Source organism: Diabrotica virgifera, chromosome 1 (genome assembly GCF_917563875.1).
Source record: "Diabrotica virgifera virgifera chromosome 1, PGI_DIABVI_V3a".
NCBI lineage: Eukaryota > Metazoa > Arthropoda > Insecta > Coleoptera > Chrysomelidae > Diabrotica > Diabrotica virgifera.
In genome coordinates this window covers 121,600,672-121,620,044 of record NC_065443.1, presented here as the reverse complement: position 1 = coordinate 121,620,044, position 19,373 = coordinate 121,600,672, and the positions used below count along the sequence as shown (strand labels likewise).

General features: G+C 34.4%; 1 protein-coding gene across 2 annotated transcripts in view; it reads left to right on the top strand.

The window, feature by feature from the left end:
- Positions 1–19,373, top strand: part of LOC114324363 (sodium-coupled monocarboxylate transporter 1) — a 90,388-nt gene that overhangs the window by 22,503 nt on the left and 48,512 nt on the right. For both annotated transcript variants that reach the window (XM_028272172.2, XM_028272171.2), the window contains 3 exons: positions 6,024–6,251; positions 7,386–7,545; positions 8,906–9,091. In XM_028272172.2, coding sequence (XP_028127973.1) covers positions 6,031–6,251; positions 7,386–7,545; positions 8,906–9,091 — 567 coding nt within the window. In that variant the 5' untranslated portion in view covers positions 6,024–6,030. The remainder of the gene's footprint in view (positions 1–6,023; positions 6,252–7,385; positions 7,546–8,905; positions 9,092–19,373) is intronic.

Sequence of the window (19,373 nt, the reverse complement as noted above, 5' to 3'; positions counted from 1 at the left end):
TGAATATCTGGTATATGAGTGGTAGTAGGCTTATGATTTTGTCGTTTTTGATATTCTCTTCTTGTAAATGAGAACTACGTTGGCTATATTTCAGTAGTCTAGTATGCGTCCTATTCTTAGGCAGCTAAGTCCATCTTTTCAACCCTTAACTTGGAGGGTTAGGAAAATTTTGTATCGAGGTCTTCTTACTCTAGACTCTAGACCAATTCGCTCACTGAGTTCTATTATAGAACTATCTGTGCTACTAGAACTGTGCCACTATTATTAACTATAATAGTAAATTTTACTTTATAATTGAACGAAACCGGCATAAGGGTAGCTTGCATAGAATCCCCCAGGGTAGTGTTGTACCACGTGCATATTTCCCTCCATTTCGCTCGAGCGGCAGCACTATACCGTCACATATTTAATATGCCGCTGACTTTAGGTGTGTTTGTGTTGCTTCTACGTGGAATACCGACACATTTTAATAAAACCAATGTTATGCCATTTTATGATTTTTATAACTGTCAATCAAAATATCTTATTTTTAGTCTATACCGGCACATCAAAAGTTGTGCCAGTATTGAATGAATTTTTTGGCAAAAACATACTATTTTGTGTCACCAAAATATAAGGTTGTGTCGGTATAGAATTTACTTTAATTTAAATATTTTACTTTATGCCATAAAAGAACAAAGTTGTGTCAGTATAGGTTTACTTTTTCTTATATTGTACTTAGAATGTAAGTAGAATAAGAACGTCCGAAACTCTGGACAATCTTATCAAATATACAACAGGAAGATAGACGTTCCAACCAGAACAGGTTCATGTAGCAAAGAGTGGTGGAATAACCAATAACAATGCTTTTATTTTGTTAAACAAGGTACAAAAGTGAAGTGCAAAGTTTTTTTCATTTCAACTTTATGTATTACTTTAGGTCTTTAGGGAGAAATCTTTGTTAAGTGATGTTTCAATACTGAAAGTCGAAAGAGATAATCATAGCATTTTCCCGTATAAAACTTCCTTTAACGAATTTTATTTTAAAATGGTGAACTTATTCAAAGAAATACGAACCATAAATCCTAACAAAATATTCTCTTTTAAAGACATTAAAATTAATACTATATAACAAAATAAAATTCCAATAACCAGAAAAAAGTATGAAGATCTAATGTATCTTATTCGATCCATAGTCTGGGCTGATTATCGGAGAATAGGCCATTTTTGGGAAAAGTTATTTACCAGCAATTTTATTGCTGGTATATATTAATAATATAGGTATGCAAAGTCCTCAGATAGTGTGCTACTTTTTTTATAAACAAAATCGCGCCCGAAAATCGTGTTTTTTTCAATTATTGCTCTATTACTCCGAAGATTTTAACTTTACAACAAAAATACTCAAATAAAAATTCACCGTGATTACATTCTGCATAGAGACGTGTTTTTCCCGATCTGCTCCGATGAAAATTTTCCTCGGAAAATGCAAGTATTCCCAACAAAATCTTTAATTTTCAAAGAAAGTTTTAGATAAGTAATTATCTACCAATAATTAAATAATTTGGTGACTTAAAAGCCTTCTTGGTTTAGATTATAGTTCCAGAAGCTGGTGAAAATTAAACTAATATTTTAGCAAAAATTCAATTGTTAATTAATAATTTACGGTCGCAATAATAACCAAAATAGTTATGATACACTGATCAAACTTTGAAATCTTATAAAGATGAGATGCCTATTTATAATTTTGTCGACAAAATATAATTTTTTTATTTTTTTGCAAAATCTTTAAACGTTTAAAAAAATAGTAATAAACAAATTAACGTTTCTCAGAAAGTTTTTAATTATATTATAATTTTAAAAATAGCTAAAATGCGTATTTCAAATATCTTGAAAATGAATGCTTTAAAACTTTTTTGCAACGATTTGCAAAAAAGTTATGAAACAGCAAAGTAAACATACGATTACTACGGTGTTTATAATTTTTTTTAATTATTTCAAAGCGTAGAAGTGAGTTTAAAGTACAAGCTAATTATTTACAAAAAAATATCGATGATCAGTTCAATGGTTATATTTTAATTAAAGATTATAAATATATTTTTTTGTAATTTACACGCGTGAAAGTAGACTAATACAGTACTGTAGCTAAAATTTTCACTCGGAGCGACGACCGGCCGCGCAACGTACACTATTAATAAATAATGTATGCTGCGTGTCAGTCGCTTCGAGTTTTAGCTTCGACTCTGTATCAGGCCTACTTTTGCGCTAAAAATTACAAAAAAAGTATTTTTAATCTTTGATTAAAATATAACCATTGCACTAATTTTTGACATTCTTTGTGACTAATTAGTTTGTACCATAGACTCACATTTAAGCTTTGAAACAATTAAAACAAATTATAAACAACGGAGTAATCGTATATTTACTTTGCTGTTTCATAACTTTTTTGCAAATGGTTGTAAAAATTTTTTAAAGCATTTATTTTCAAGACCTATGAAATACGCATTCTAAGTATTTTTTAAAATTAGAATATAATAAACAATTTCTGAGAAATGTTAATTTGTTTATAACAATTTTTTTTAAACATTTAAAGATTATGCAAAAAAAAGAAAAAATTTATATTTTGTCGACAAAATATTAAATAGGCATCACACCTTTATAATCTTTCTAAGTTTGATCAATGTCTCATGATTATTTTGGTTGTTATTGCGACTGTAAATTGTTAATTAACAATTGAATTGTTGCTAAAATATTCGTTTGATTTTCAGCGGCTTCTGAATTTATAATCTATACCAAGAAAGCTTTTATTCACCAAGCTATATAATTATTGACAAATAATTACTAGCCCAAAAAATTTATTTGAAAATTCGAGATTTTGTTGGGAAACTCCACATTTACCGAGAAAAATTTTCGTCGGAGAAAATCGGGAAAAACTTGCCTCTATGTAGAATTAAATTGGGGTGAATTTTTATTTGAGTGTTCTTGGTGTACAACTAAAATCTTCGGAGTTATAGAGCAATAATTGAAAAAAATACGATTTGTCGGCGCCATTTTGTTTATAAAAAAAGTAGCACACTATCTGCGGACTTTGCATACCTATATTAATAATATTTAGGATCTTATAATTCGATTCCAGCAATAAAATTGCTGGTAAATAACCTTTCTTTGTACTTTACTAATTAGACCAGCATATTATAACTATTTTTTTCAAAATTTAAAGATTATGCAAAAAAAAGAAAAATTTATATTTTGTCGATAAAATATTAAATAAGCATCTCATCTTTATAATCGTTATAAGTTTGATCAATGTATCATTATTATTTTGGTTATTATTGTTATCGTAATTTGTTAATTAACAATTGAATTGTTGCTAAAATATTCGTTTAATTTTCACCGGCTTCTGGAATTACAATATATACCAAGAAAGCTTTGATGCCACTAAGTTATTTAATTATTGATTAATAATTACTTACCTAAAACTTTATTTGAAAATTAGAGTTTTTGTTAGGAAAACCCGCATTTTCCGAGGAAAATTTTCGTCGGAGGAAATCGTGAAAAACAGATCTCTATGCAAAATTTAATTGCGGTGAATTTTTATTTGGGTCTTTTTGTGTAAAGTTAAAATCTTCGGAGTTATAGAGCAATAATTGAAAAAAATACGAATTGTCGGCGCCATTTAGTTTATAAAAAAAATAACACACTATCTGAGGACTTTGCATACCTATATTATTAATATATAGGATCTTATAATTCGATTCCAGCAATAAAATTGCTGGTAAATAACTTTTCCATGAATTTTGTTAATTAGCCCAGAGTACCAATGCAATTAATAAAAGTCACAGTAAATTTTACATCAACTTACATTCCACGTTTTTATTCTTGTTTCTATAAACAAGGTTTTTCTATAACTAATAATAATAATCATTTTAAAATTCTTTTTAGTTATTAGCAACCGAAATATTGTAGTGTTCATATAGTACATCTTTAGTGCGAATAAAAACATGATTAAAACTCTTTATGCCACTACTTACGACCGACCATCTTTGCCAAAACACTATAAAACTTGAACTCAATACTGGCATATTTATATCAAAGTTCTCGAAATTCATACAATGGGAAAAATGTAATATCTAACCATTCATTGACAAGTATTTGGTTTCTTCTGTCGACCTCTTATCCATAAATTGTAATTTTGAATGGTATTTGATGATGTCACTAAACTTCATGGTCAATTATCTCAGAACTTCATTTTTGCGGTTGTGCCACTATAGAAGTCAGTGAGCGCATTTTCTACCATGTTATAAGAGATCAACTTTCCCTATCAGAGTTTTTCGCCACTATGTTGTGTTATCGGACGTTGGTCATTTTTCACCTGTATCATAAACAGGAGCCCTTACAGGATGCTATCTATCATCCTGGCTTGACGAACCTTAAATTTTTGAGAACTATGACTACTCTAGTCCTCCTCTTTTTTTAGGCTTGGATCCGATCACGACAACTATGTCCATAATTATCTTCGTAGCCACATCTAGCATTAGAAACTGATGACTCTTCGCAATTGTTGCACGCCAACAACGCTCTTTTGACCATTTTTAATTTATAAGTATTGCAGACAAAAAAATCCAAATTCCAATAAAATATTTGATTTTACTTGTCCATCATTCTTTGCATAACACAATTTTAAATCGTTTTTCTTTGGCCTCTCGTTAATAAACAAGTTTCATTAAGCGACAATAATTATTAAATTATAACACTAAATAAAAACATTAATAAATACTTCACATCTCACGGCCGGAGAAAATCATAGGCTTATTTACCATTACACATTAATTAATATTAAAATTAAGTCAGGATAAGCATCGAAGATTAAGATAACAAGGGTGATTAATGGAGAGTTTTCACCCGGGAAAACGGGAAAGCCTCGGAAAAAGTCGTTTCCTAATGACGTTGACAGTGAATTATGAATGTCGCATTATTTTATTAAGTTATTCTTTAAGCAGATCTTCTGATATGCTATGCGTAATTTTTACACGTGTATACTGACTTTTCTGCCTAGCTATTTTTAGTGACCATTTATTTCCTTTAAACCTTTTTTCATTTATTAAATCAGTACGAGAGAATGTACATAATCCAAAAAAATCAATACATTTTATTAACTCTCAATTTAAGTTGGGTCGTTTTTAATGGCGTTCTGGTATATTATCTAGCACAGCCTTGTGACTGTTTTTCCTTTATTAAGTATAAAATAAAATAACACTTATTTTTTTCAGATGTTGTCAGCTGATATGGCTCTTGTCCTTGTCACTCTATTTGCTGCTGCTCTAAACAGCCCAGTGGTAGATAGTGAAAGCCACTTTCTGAGATTATAGAGCCAGAAAATTCTTCGCTTTCCCAAAACTATTCTGTCTTGTACAAATTCTTGAAATATAAGCGACTAAGAGCATAGCTCTATTGATTTATCATTACGTGATCAAGATATTCTAACTTGTCCTTCTTTACAGAGAACAGAGAACAGATTTCAATTTTTTTTACAGAGTCTTCTCATGACTTTTAAACAATCCATCCACAAGTTTTTTAACATTCCCCTATAAAACCCCATCCCAAAAGCCTTCAGTTAGTCTACAAAATTTTGCACGTAATGAAGAACCGAAAGTATATGGTACCGAAGAAAGCAGGTCTTGGTTTTCACTGACAAAGCATGGATCTTAAAAATTTTGCTCTTTTTAATACATACCGATTTATGCTTCTCCATCTACTCCAAATAAACGCAGTAATGGTATACTTGCAGTGGTGCCTCATCTTCTGCTGCATCCCTCATTTTGATCTTACCTCGCATTCTCTTTCAATTGAACAAGAGGGCCACTTCAGAAAAGTGATATCTTCTGCTTCAAGGATGTCTGTAGTTATTCTGTTGGTATGTGGAGGTATATTATCGTGCATTAAAATTAAATTTTTTCCATTGCTCTCACTATCCTACTCCAGAGCCTAACTACAGGTTCAAGAACCAAATCAACATACCAAAATAAGTACGTTGTTAATATTTTTAGGCACAACATGGAGGAAGATCAAGCAAAGCGACCTGGAGTTCTCGATGTAGGACGAGCGATGCAACGTTTCGGGATGGTAGACTACGTTATGTTCGTCATCATGCTTGGGATTTGTCTGGTGGTTGGGATGTATTTTGGGTTATTTAAGAAAAACCAGACTTCACAGGACTATTTAGTTGGTGGGCGTAATATGAAAATTTTACCCATAGCTATGTCTTTGATTGCCACGTAAGTAAAACTAATAGTAACCATTTAGGTATTTTTAGGCTTAGTTTCAGTGTAATACAATTTGAGGCGTCCAGCATCCTACCCGACACTCGAAAAAAAAATCATTGTGCAAAAAACAATCAACACAATCTCGGAATTTGGACGAAAACAAGGAAATAGGACTTACGTGAAGAAAAGCGACTATGGGAATAGGAACGTGTAATATACAACGAACCCAGATAGTCAGGCAGCGCTTAAGGCATTCAATTGTGTAGAGGTCAATTTTATGTAAGCTAGTGTGGGATTGTGTGTGTGTGTGTGTGTGTGTTAAACTAGGAGATCATAGCAAGGTTACGTTAGCCTGGGTACCGGGGCCAGAGGGTCATAAGGGCAATGAAAAGGCAGATGAAATGGCCAAACAAAGCTCATCAAAGCCATTCGTTGGACCGGAACCCTTCTGCGGCGTTGCAAAGGCAGTGACAAGAACGGATACAAGAAAGTAGGTAGCTCACAAATCTTTGGAATGGTGGTGAAATTCGCCAGGACAAAGACAGATGAAACAGTTCATTACAGAACATGTAACAAAATTTACGGCAGACGTAATAAGCAAAGACAGCGCGGTATGCAGTGCTGCCAGCAACCTATGAGCAACTGGTAGAGCTGCAGTTAAGGGCTTGTTTTCATGTAGGCGGTTGACGCCGCGGTTAGCCGACGTTTGCATCGTACACATGAGAGCGATTGACTGGCGGTCTCATTCCTCCCCTAGTAAACTTACAACCGCCGCAATTTGACGACGGATCGGTTCCATATGTACGATGTTGAGCGGTTGCATTTGTTTCTATGCAACTTGAACCGCGGCGGTTGGGATTTTCAGGTAAACCGCGGCGTCAAACGTTGGCAAACCGCACCATGTAAACAAGCTGTAAGTTGCCGTTTATTAGGTGTGAACACTTGTATTTAAACATTAGCGCCGAGTCGCGTTACTCTTGCGTTGCGGTCGCCGTTTGCTTTTGGTGAGAACGGCCCCTAGAGTTCATTAAATACTCGAGTTGAAGTAGGGTTTTCGTTGTTTAAGTAGGTGTAGGTATATTATTTCTTCTCTATCGTTTTGCCTTGGCATTTTCGCCGCTAATTTATCTTTCACCCTTTTTTTAGGTGGGTAAGTGGTATATCGTTGTTGGGAATACCAACGGAAATATACGTATATGGAATTCAATATACTTATATAATATTCGGGTACCTACTGACAACTCTAATATTTGGATACATTTACTTGCCCGTTTTTCAGCAGTTAAAACTCACTTCGACCTACGAGGTAAGGTCATTAAGTTTTATTTACTAATTACATCTTTTTTAAAAATTTGTAAATTAGATTATGATAAAGAACAAGAAAAAGTTCCTAAATATTGCTAAGAGAGAAAAATTTAGTCATATGAAATTTAAGAAGGATAGAGAAACAGTATCTTCTTTCCTAAAACAAAGATGATGTTTATCCAGTGGCGGCTCGTCAGAGGAGGCAAGGGAGGCTCAGCCTCCCCATAAATTTTTTACACACTCTACACTGTTTTGTTTATCATGAACCGCGAAAACAACATACACTGTTTTGTTTATCATGAACCGCGAAAACAACAAGCACTCTCACTATTATACAACGTGTAAATTCCATATTATCACTAATTATCCATACGTACGGAGCATTAGCATTAGAACGAATGATCGCGTCTCAGTTGTATTACATATTATTGTAGGCAGGACCCTGGGTTATCCCGAGATGCATGAACGGAGCCGAGAAGCCCAGCAGTCTCCGTTGCTAATGCTCCGTGCAGCGCAGCAGGCGTTTAAGGAGACCCGGTCTCCTAACAGTGGCATCTACGGTGCCATCACACGCTGCTCGGAGATATACCAAGGGAGGCAGAGTAGCTTCTCGGCTCCGTTGCGTGGTTGCGTGAGTTTCGGGACAACGAATTTTAGGGTCCTGACTAAAAATAATAAAAAATCTGAAAGTGCGAATTTTGTTATGAAATTTGGTATGTGAGGTTATAATAATATTTGGAACAACTTGCTCAAATAACTTTTTCCGATATCTCTAACTCAAAGCAAAATATCGGTAATTTATCCTGTTTTTGAATTCGCAGTAGGCCGCGTTTAGAATTAAAAAAATTCAGTTGAGAATCTTAAAAAATTTAAAGCTTCATTGTGTATGGACTGCAAAACTTCAAATTGTTATTTATTTTGATATACATAGGTATCTATTTACAAATAGATGGAATTGTTAACAAATAAACGACACAAACTTTGGTATTAAACTTTTACAATTACACTAACTATTTTTAAAATGATATGATATCATGAAATTATGAATTAGGATGATATTATGAAATGTAAATAAAAATGGTCAAAAAATGGGGCCTTAATTTACATTTTTGGCGCATTTTTTTGCTAGTACTTTGTCTAGATATTTTACAGTTAGGTATAGCCCCCCCTATTGTAAAAATCACGAGCCGCCACTGTGTTTATCAATCAATTAATATAAATTAAAAGGTAAAAAAGAGTAGAACATTGTATATGGGTCATTAAAACGTTAAAATTTTATATAAATAATTTACAATTGTTTATTATAATAACAACTGGTCTATATTAAACACAAATAAAAAAAGTTTACCCTTTTATTTTAGTACCATGAAATGAGGTTTGACAAAAAAGTAAGGCTATTTGGATCTGTCCTCTTTGCCATTGGTATGATAGCTTGGCTGCCTTTAGTAATCTATGTGCCAGCTTTAGCATTTAATCAAGTTACAGGAGTTAATGTCCATCTTACGACCCCAGCTGTATGTATAATATGTATTATCTATACATCTATGGTAAGTTTCTATTATTTATTTATATCAACATTATCATCATAGTAATTATCATTATGACAACCAGAAGTATCTATAACATTATGACAAGCATAAGTATCAACGGAAAAATCTTGAATAACATAAGACACAGCTATTTTTTTCAGACAGTCTAAAAACACTGCAACGATTAGTAAATAGATTACATTATGTCAGTATAAAATGTGGACTACATACAAATGGTAGGGGAGCAAAGTATGCTAAATGTGCAGTCACTCGAGCGCTTTGGGGACCTATTGGGTTGTGAACAGTAGGTCCTAAAACCAAAAAAAGTTAAGTAAAGTTTTCCATTTTAGTGGGAGCTTGCCATTTTTTAATTTAATTTTCCATTTCCAACAATCGTTTTTTCCGATTATAACGCCATCTATCCATAATTCGAAAAAATGTTTCGAATAAAAGTTACTTATTTTTACGTAAGGAATCCAAATCTGCAATAAAAAATGAGGGCTCCTATTTAAGATTTTAAAGTAACCCCCCACCCCACATCCATGGGGGTCGTGTTTGGTACCATTCGATAGATTTTTCAAAAATATTGAATGAGTGTATTTTACAGTTTTTCGATCTGATGTTCATTTCGCGAAATATCGCGGGATTCGTATTTAAAATATTAAATTTACCCCCACCCCTCTCCGTGGGAAGTCGTGTTTGGTATCATTCGATAGATTTTTAAAAAATATTGGCACATATTTTTTAGTTTTTCGATTTGTCATTCATTTCGCGAAATATTCGCTTTTTTCTTGTGAAACTTTGGGACTCACCCATTTCCTTACGCCCGGCTCAAATCGTCAGATTTTTTAAATATACACTCTTTTGCATGTACTTAACTTACCTTATCTTAATCTGACAATTTCGAGTTTTTTTAAGGATAGATTTTTTTTTCGGGCCCCCTTAACGAACTCCCCTGTGTTAAGAGCCAATATATGGTAGAGGTACATCTGCAGGGTACCAGGATTCTCCCATATGCTAATCTGACGCGCTCGAGTAACTGCAAAAATCCCCGCTTGGGCTCCCCTACCAAAATGAACGTTAAGAAAACCAAGATCACAGCTATTTTTTTCAGACAGTCTAAAAAACACTGCAACGATTAGTAAATAGATTACATTATGTCAGTATAAAATGTGGACTACATACAAATGAACGTTAAGAAAACCAAGATCATGATTATTTCTAAGTAATATACAGTAGGAAGGCTACATATCCAGGGAAAACAAGTAAAAAGAGTGAATATCTACAAATATCTGGGAACTTGGGTAAATGAAAACAATGACCAAGGTAGAGAAATGAGGACACGCATTGACATTGCAAGACAAGCATTTATTGACAATTGCAAGAAAGCTGGACACTAAAATTAGACAATACAAATACGTTGGCAGGATTTGAGATGTGGTGCTATAGAAGGATTTTGAAAATACCATGGATCCAAGGAGTTACAAATGCAGAAGTGTTAAGAAGGCTACAAAAGAATTGCGAGGTGATAAAGAACATCAAAACAAGAAAGCTGGAATATTTAGATCACATTACCAGAGGTGCGAAATATGAGATATTAAGGCTTATAGCAAGGTAAAATTAAGGGTAAAAGATCCGTAGGTAGAAGAATTTCCTAACTGAGAAACTTAAGAGAGTGGTATAGTTGCATCTCAGTAGATCTTTTCAGAGCAACCGCTAATAAGGTACGGATAGCTGTGATGATAGCCAACCTCCAATAGGAGAAGGAACTACAAGAAGAAAAAGAACTATCAATATTATGATTACCATACGAATAGCACTCAATATGTCGAAGATACTGTACTGGATGCAAGCCATACAAGACAGACACATATGGAAAGAGCTTACCGTGACCAGCAGTGGCAGCGTAAAGGTTAATAATGAAATAGTTAAAATCGCCAAGTTCATGTTCATAAAATATTTTAATAACTGTGATATACAATAATAACTCTTAAGATTGGGGGAGCGAATCTTAAATGAAGAGGTACTACATCAAAAAAGTAAATAACCCCAAGTAATACTGAATATATCACTACTAGATGTTTGTTGATAACGTTCTCCACCATTCTTCGACTTCCAATCGCCTTCCTACTTTGTTCCACAGGCCCTCTTCTATGTCTCTTTCTATCCATTCTTTGTCTATTCCTTGTCTCCAACTTGTTCTCGGTCTACCTCGTTTTCTCTAGCCTTCTGTTTGCAGTTTTAGTATTTCCTTTGGTATTGTTCATCCAATTCTTGGATGTGTCCAAATCAGATAAGTTGTTTTGTTGATCAGCAGTCTTCTTCTTCTTCTATCTCCATGACCGTTATCGATCGTTGGATATCCTGTTGTCTACCATATTCGCTATCGTGACTTTATTGACAGCAGCTCTCAATAATAATGTAGTCGATTCTCCATACCATCGTCTTAAATTTTTCAGCCATGATGTTCTTCCACCAGGGCCACGTTTACCTTGGGTTAGGGGTGTTCATTTCAAATATACATCGATGTTTTTTGCGATGCATCAATCGGAAAGCTTGCATCGATGTTTTTCGATACATCGAATTAATACATCGATGTTTTCGATGCATCGATAAAACATCAAATGCGCATGCGCGTGTCAATTATCATGTGACACGCGCACGCGCAGCCGCCATGTTGAATCAAAACTGGTTTGAAGCTGAAAAAATGAGAGAAGAGGAGGGAGTCACAGCGTCATAAAGTTAGCGAAACGGTTTTTTCAAAGTCGTTATTTTGACTTCTACCATAGCTCAAAAAATTGCACCTCGTTTGCGGATAATTGCACCATTCAAAATTTCATTTGCGGAGTTTCCGTTTTCGAGATATAAGCAAATCAAAAGTGGAGATTTCGGCGCAGCGCTAAAAATAAATGTCGATTTTCAGGGTATAAAATGCCGTAAAGTCACTAAATAACCATATCAAAAAATTGCACCTCGTTTGCGGATTATGAATAAACTGGTTTTAATTGAAAATTGTGAAAATTGAAAATGTTATAAAGGAAAAACGATTTTAATGTTGGTTGCCTATACTGTAGGGGCAAAGGAATGCCAGAATAATTTTCACTTTTGGTAAACCTAAACTGTAAGGCTAAAAGTAGTATGTACCATAGTCAAAATAACTCCTCCTGACTTAAAGGTAATCCCTCTTTTGAAATTTCATTTGCGGATATTCCATTTTTAAGTTATATCAAAATGAAATTTCTCAGGACAGCGCCAAAGTATATCGGGATATTTATTAAAAGCTGTAAAAATAACAATAACTATATCATTTAATTTCTTCTGGTTTGAGGATTACGAATAGACCTGGTTTAAACTAAAAATCATAAAGCTTAAAAAATTTCCGAAGAAAAAAGTTTTCCATTTTGGTGGTCCTAAACTGTATTTGCAAAAGTATTATCTGTATTGTAATGTATATCTAAAATAATTGCTTCTGACGTAAGAAAATCCCTCCATTCGAAATTTCATTTGCGGATTTTCCGTTTTAGAGTTATAAAAAATAAAAATTTTCGGCGCCGCACCAAAGTGTTTATTTCCTTTTTGTAAATATCAAAAGCTATAAAACCACTAAATAATCATATCTTTTAATTCCTCCTCGTTTGAGGATTATGAATATGAATATACCTTTTTACTAAACTAAAATTTTTAACTTTTAACTAAAAATCATAAAAATTAAGAATTTTCCGAAGAAAAAAGATTTCCATTTTGGTGGGCCTAAACTGTATTAGCAAAAGTATTATCCACCATATCTAAAATAATTCCTCCTGATTTGAGGATAATCCCTCCATTCGAAATTTCATTTGCGGATTTTCCGTTTTCGAGATATAACCAAATAAAAAGTTGAGATTTCAAATAAATTTTCATTTTCTGGGTATAAAAAGCCGTAACATTGCTAAATAACCATATCACCTAATTGCTCCTCGTTTGCGGATTATAAATAAACTGGCTTTAATTGAAAATAATAAAAATTGAAAATTTTATAAAGAAAAATGATATTAATGTCGATTGTGGTTGCCTACACTGTAGTGGCAAAGGCAAAGGAATAGTAGTGATGTTGATTATAGTTACTTTCGAGGATTCGTTACAAATCGTTACTTTTGTATAAAATAATCATTTACAAAATAAAAATGTATACCATTTTTATTCAGTTACAATGCGAAGGCACAACAATCTTACTTTTCATTTAGAATACGGAGTGCAATCCAGCTACCGAGAGCTTTTCCCACACATTGCAACTGAAACAAATAGGGTAGGGGACTTCTAGCAATTGAAAGATGAAGTTTTTCAATCCTAATAGCAACATTAATAATATTGAAAATATTAAAAATATTACTAAAAGATTTTTAAATTGAAAAACTTATTGGTACATTTTCCTGGTGACACCTCCAAGACTTCTACAATTTGCAATCCAAATGGATGCTGCAGTGAAGACAAAGGGAAGGAATTCTACAGTATGCAATTCACATCCCCGTCTGCAGCTTGGTATAAAGTTCCAACGGAAAATGCACCTAGTTACTCTACGGAGTAATACGACATACGCTGTGAGCTCGTAGGTAGAGGGGATAATTAAAAAGTCGCGAGCGCCAGTAGTGACAAGTATGTAAACCTTTACCGAAAATTTGACATAAATGTCAAAGTGATTAATTTAAAACATTGAAATTAAAAACATTAATAGGAAATAATATTAGTTGGTCAAAGCTCTGGTGTGTATGTTTACCTTAAATATACTTACGTTTTAAATACTGAATTTTAAGTTTTTTTAATATTTTGTAATATGTAATTATAAATTAATCTAAGCGCTATCTACACGATAATTGTGAAAGTATCCGAAGTAAGAAATTAATATTTCATTAATAGAACGTTAAAATGGTTAGCAAAATCTTTAAAAAATCGATTACAATTTAATTACTTTTTTGTGTTGTAAGAATTAAGCGATAACAATTAAATAATAAATTTAAAAATTACCGGTAAAAGTTGCATTAGTAATCCGCTAGGAGCGACACCAGCGAAGCTCAGAGCGTATTAAATAAAAATGTATACCATTTTCAGTTGCAATGCGAAGGAAAAACAATCTTACTTTTCAATTAGAATACGGAGTGCAATCCAGCTCTCTGAATCGCGATTTTCGATTCTTATTGGAATATCATCGGAGAGAGCGTAGGCTTGTTATCCATATCCTAACTGACCAACACCGAGAGCTTTCCCATACATTGCAACTGAAACAAATAGGGTAGGTGACTAGCGTCATCTGGCAATTGAAAGATGAAGTAAGAAAAGTAAGATTGTTTTGCCTTCGCATTGCAACTAAATAAAAATGGTATACATTTTTATTTTATAGTCGTATTACTCCGTAGAGTAACTAGGTGCATTTTCCTTTGGAACTTTACCAAGCTGCAAACGGGGATGTGAATTGCATAGTGTAGAATTTCTTCCCTTTGTCTTCACTGCAGCATCCATTTGGCTTGCAAATTGTAGAAGCCTTGGAGGTGTCACCGACGGGTGAACCCTGGAGAACCTGAGCAACCTTACCGGAGATTGGGTAACCAACCCCAGTGGAAAGTAGGGTAAGGGCTGACGAGGAAGGGAGAAATGGTCCTCCGAAAAGGGGGTTGGGCGATAGGCCAGTAACCTATTCTTGTAAAAAAAGTACTACTACGAAACCTTCAGATAGGCCTCGGAATGGACGGATATCAAGACGACGACTTTGGCAACGGAATATGGAATTTATGCTGGGAACATGGAATGTCAGAACGCTAAATAGACCAGGAGCACAGAGGATCCTTCTACACGAACTGAAAAGATATAAAATAGGAATCACTGCAGTACAAGAAACTAAATGGTTGGGAAAACGTAGCCGGGACACTAAAACACACACTATACTGTATAGCGGTAAAGATGAAGGAAATAAAGAATTTGGAGTAGCCTTTATCGTAGATAATAAAATGAAGCACCTGATAACAAATTTTCAAGCCATTAATGAAAGAATCTGCAAGCTTAGGATAAAAACGCATTTCTTAACATAACCCTTATAAATGTGCACTGTCCCACAAATGAACAGGAAGAAGACACTAAGGTAGCCTTTTATCAAGATCTAGAACGAATCTATGACTCAATACCAAGAAACGATATTAAAATGGTGATAGGCGACACAAACGCCAAGATCGGAAAAGAAGAAGAGTACATAGGGGTAATAGGGAAACATAGGGAAACACAATAAATAATGGCGACGAGTATATTAGATGTAAAAAGCAGACGTGGCGCAAGCTGTGACTCAGACCATCTACTATAGTGCAGACACGGTTTAGATGCAAAATCAGTCGAAAGGTAAAGGAAAAATATCCAAAACAAGAAAAACTAACCTTAGATAACCTAAAAGTCCCTGAGGTACAAGAAAGATTTGAGAGAACAGTGGATGAAAAATTACTAGAAGAAAACAGAGCAGACTCCACAATAGAAAATCAATGGAACACCATAAGCAGTATCATACTAAACACAGCGAAAGAAGTCCTAGGAACAAAGACACAACGGAGAGAAGAAACATGGTTCGATGAAGAATGCAAACAAGCTATACAGGAAAGAAATAAAGCACATAAGAATTACATACTCAGACGTACTAGAGAGAGAAAAACAGAATTTGAGTACAAGAGACGAAGAGCAGATAAACTGTGCAGGCAGAAAAAGAGAAAGTACGAAAACCAACGGATACTAAATATAGAAAGGGAGTTTAAGGAAACGATGAAACACGTAGTTCATACCAACTTATCAAACATTTAAGACAGGGATACAAACCGAAGACTAGCCTCTGCAAAAATAAGAAGGGTGAAATCTTTAGCGATATGGACGAAATTAAGATAACCTGGATGACATATTTTAAGGAAGTATCAAACAAAGGGGCACAACCACCATTACAACAACAGAGGCAGCAGCAGACATGGCAGGAGGTACAACAACAAGAACTGGGGGAAGATGGAGAAGAAAATGAATTAACTAGACCCCCAAAGCTAGAGGAGGTCCAAACGGCAATCCACATACAAAAAAGCCATAAAGCACCGGGAATAGATAAAATACCGGCAGAAATACTCAAGCAAGGAGGAAGGAATTTGACACAACAGATGTACCAGCTAATACGAGAGATATGGATAGAAGAAGAAATCCCCCAGCAATGGAAGAAAAGTATAATCTGCCCTATTCATAAAAAAGGAGAAAAACTGTTGTGTCAGAATTATAGAGGCATCTCTTTACTTTGTTCGGGATACAAAATATTCACAAACATTCTTAATCGAAGACTTCAATTAACCTCTCACGGAAAAAATCATCGGTGAATATCAAGCAGGGTTTAGGCAAAATAGATCTACCATTGACCAACTATTTACAGTTAAACAAATACTAGCCAAAGCATGGGAATATGACATGGACGTTTACAATCTCTTTGTAGATTTTAAAGAAGCCTATGATTCAATAGATAGAACAATTCTACCTAATATATTGGAAGAATTTAGCATACCATCAAAATTAATACGACTAGTGCAAATGACAATGACAGAAACAGAAGCACAGGTATGTATTCAAGGACAGATCACTGATGCGTTTACTATAACGCAAGGACTGAAACAAGGCGACGGACTGGCTCCAACGCTTTTTAATCTTGTTCTTGAATATGTAATTAGACGGTTGACGGTGAGAGGAAATAACATACTTACAAACAAATCTACCCAATTAGCAGCATACGCAGATGATATAAACATAATGAGCAGAACAATAAATAAGCGGAAGAAACCTACGTTGAGTTGAAACAGAGTGCAGAAGCAGTAGGGCTAGCAATAAATACAAATAAAACAAAACTATACATACAAACCAGATCAAATAGACCGGCGCAACAACACTTTATTGACGATATACAACATGTGAATAGATTCACGTACCTAGGAATGGATCTGGTTGCAAGCAAAGAAGAACCGGAAATAAATAAAAGGCTTGTGCTGGAAAATAAAGCCTATTTCGCGATGGGCCACATATTCAAATCGCGAGACGTACACCGGAAAACAAAACTCCGGGTATATAAAACAATAATCAGGCCCATAGTAAGTTATGGCTGCGAAACATGGGTGGTGACACAGAAATCTGCCAATGCATTAGATGTGTTTGAAAGAAAAATATACCGTAGGATACTGGGCCCAATAAGTGAAAATAACAACTTGCGAATTAGGTATAATAGAGAAATATACGAGCAATATAGCGAACCAACTCTAGCACAATACACTAAACTGCAGAGATTACGGTGGGCAGGGCACGTGGTCCGCATGCATGAGAATTGAATCCCCAGAAAATTGCTAAATGCAAGAATGCAGGGAAAAAGACCTGTTGGAAGACCTAAAAAGAGATGGGAAGACGAAGTCGATGAGGATGCCAGGAACTTCCTGGGAACGCGTTCATGGAAAAGAACAGCGGTAAATCGAAATGATTGGAGAAACTTGTTGAAGGAGGCCAAGGCTCAATTTGGGCTGTAGTGCCATTGGGTGGATGGATGGATGGATGGATGGAGGTGTCACCAGGAAAATGTACCAATAAGTTTTTCAATTTAAAAATCTTTTAGTAATATTTTTAATATTTTCAATATTATTAATGTTGCTATTAGGATTGAAAAACTTCATCTTTCAATTGCCAGATGACGCTAGTCACCTACCCTATTTGTTTCAGTTGCAATGTGTGGGAAAAGCTCTCGGTGCTGGTCAGTTAGGATATGGAGAACCAGCCTAAGCTCTCTCCGATGAGATTCCTATAAGAATCAAAAATCTCGATTCAGAGAGCTGGATTGCACTCCGTATTCTAATTGAAAAGTAAGATTGTTTTGCCTTCACATTGTAACTGAATAAAAATGGTACACATTTTTATTTTGTAAATGATTACTTTATACAAAAGTAACGATTTGTAACGAATCCTCGAAAGTAACTATAATCAACATCACTACTATTCCTTTGCCTTTGCCCCTACAGTGTAGGCAACCACAACCGACATTAATATCGTTTTTCTTTATAAAATTTTCAATTTTTATTATTTTCAATTAAAGCCAGTTTATTTATAATCCGCAAACGAGGAGCAATTAGGTGATATGGTTATTTTGCAATTTTACGGCTTTTTATACCCAGAAAATGAAAATATATTCGAAATCTCAACTTTTTATTTGGTTATATCTCGAAAACGGAAAATCCGCAAATAAAATTTCGAATGGAGGGATTTTCTTACGTCAGAAACAGTCATTTTAGATATACATTACAATACAGATAATACTTTTGCAAATACAGTTTAGGACCACCAAAATGGAAAATTTTTTCTTAGGAAAATTTTTAGCTTTATGATTTTTAGTTTAAACCAGGTCTATTCGTAATCCTCAAACCAGAAGAAATTAAATGATATAGTTATTGTTATTTTTACAGCTTTTAATAAATATCCCGATAATGGAAATATATACTTTGGCGCTGTCCCGAGAAATTTCATTTTGATATAACTTAAAAATGGAATATCCGCAAATGAAATTTCAAAGGAGGGATTACCTTTAAGTCAGGAGGAGTTATTTTGACTATGATACATACTACTTTTAGCCTTACAGTTTAGGTTTACCAAAAGTGAAAATTATTCTGGCATTCCTTTGCCCCTACAGTATAGGCAACCAACATTAAAATCGTTTTTCCTTTATAACATTTTCAATTTTCACAATTTTCAATTAAAACCAGTTTATTCATAATCCGCAAACGCGGTGCAATTTTTTGATATGGTTATTTAGTGACTTTACGGCATTTTATACCCTGAATATCGACATTTATTTTTAGCGCTGCGCCGAAATCTCCACTTTTGATTTGCTTATATCTCGAAAACGGAAACTCCGCAAATGAAATTTTGAATGGTGCAATTATCCGCAAACGAGGTGCAATTTTTTGAGCTGTGGTAGAAGTCAAAATAACGACTTTGAAAAAACCGTTTCGCTAACTTTATGACGCTGGGAGTCACAGCACAACCCCACATAGCAATGTAACAGGGATTTTCAAGGTCAACGCACGTTTGCTAGTTCGCTCCCTAACACGGGATGGCACTACTAGTCTCATTCCTGCAGGTTTCTGCACGTTGTTCGTTCGCTCGTTCTGTCACTTTCTTTGTCAGTTTTCATTTCCTTGAGAAAAATACGACGCCATATTTATTTGTTTTATTTTTCATAAATAGCGTTTAAATAGTGCAAAATAGTGCATCCAACTATCCAACAACAAAAAGT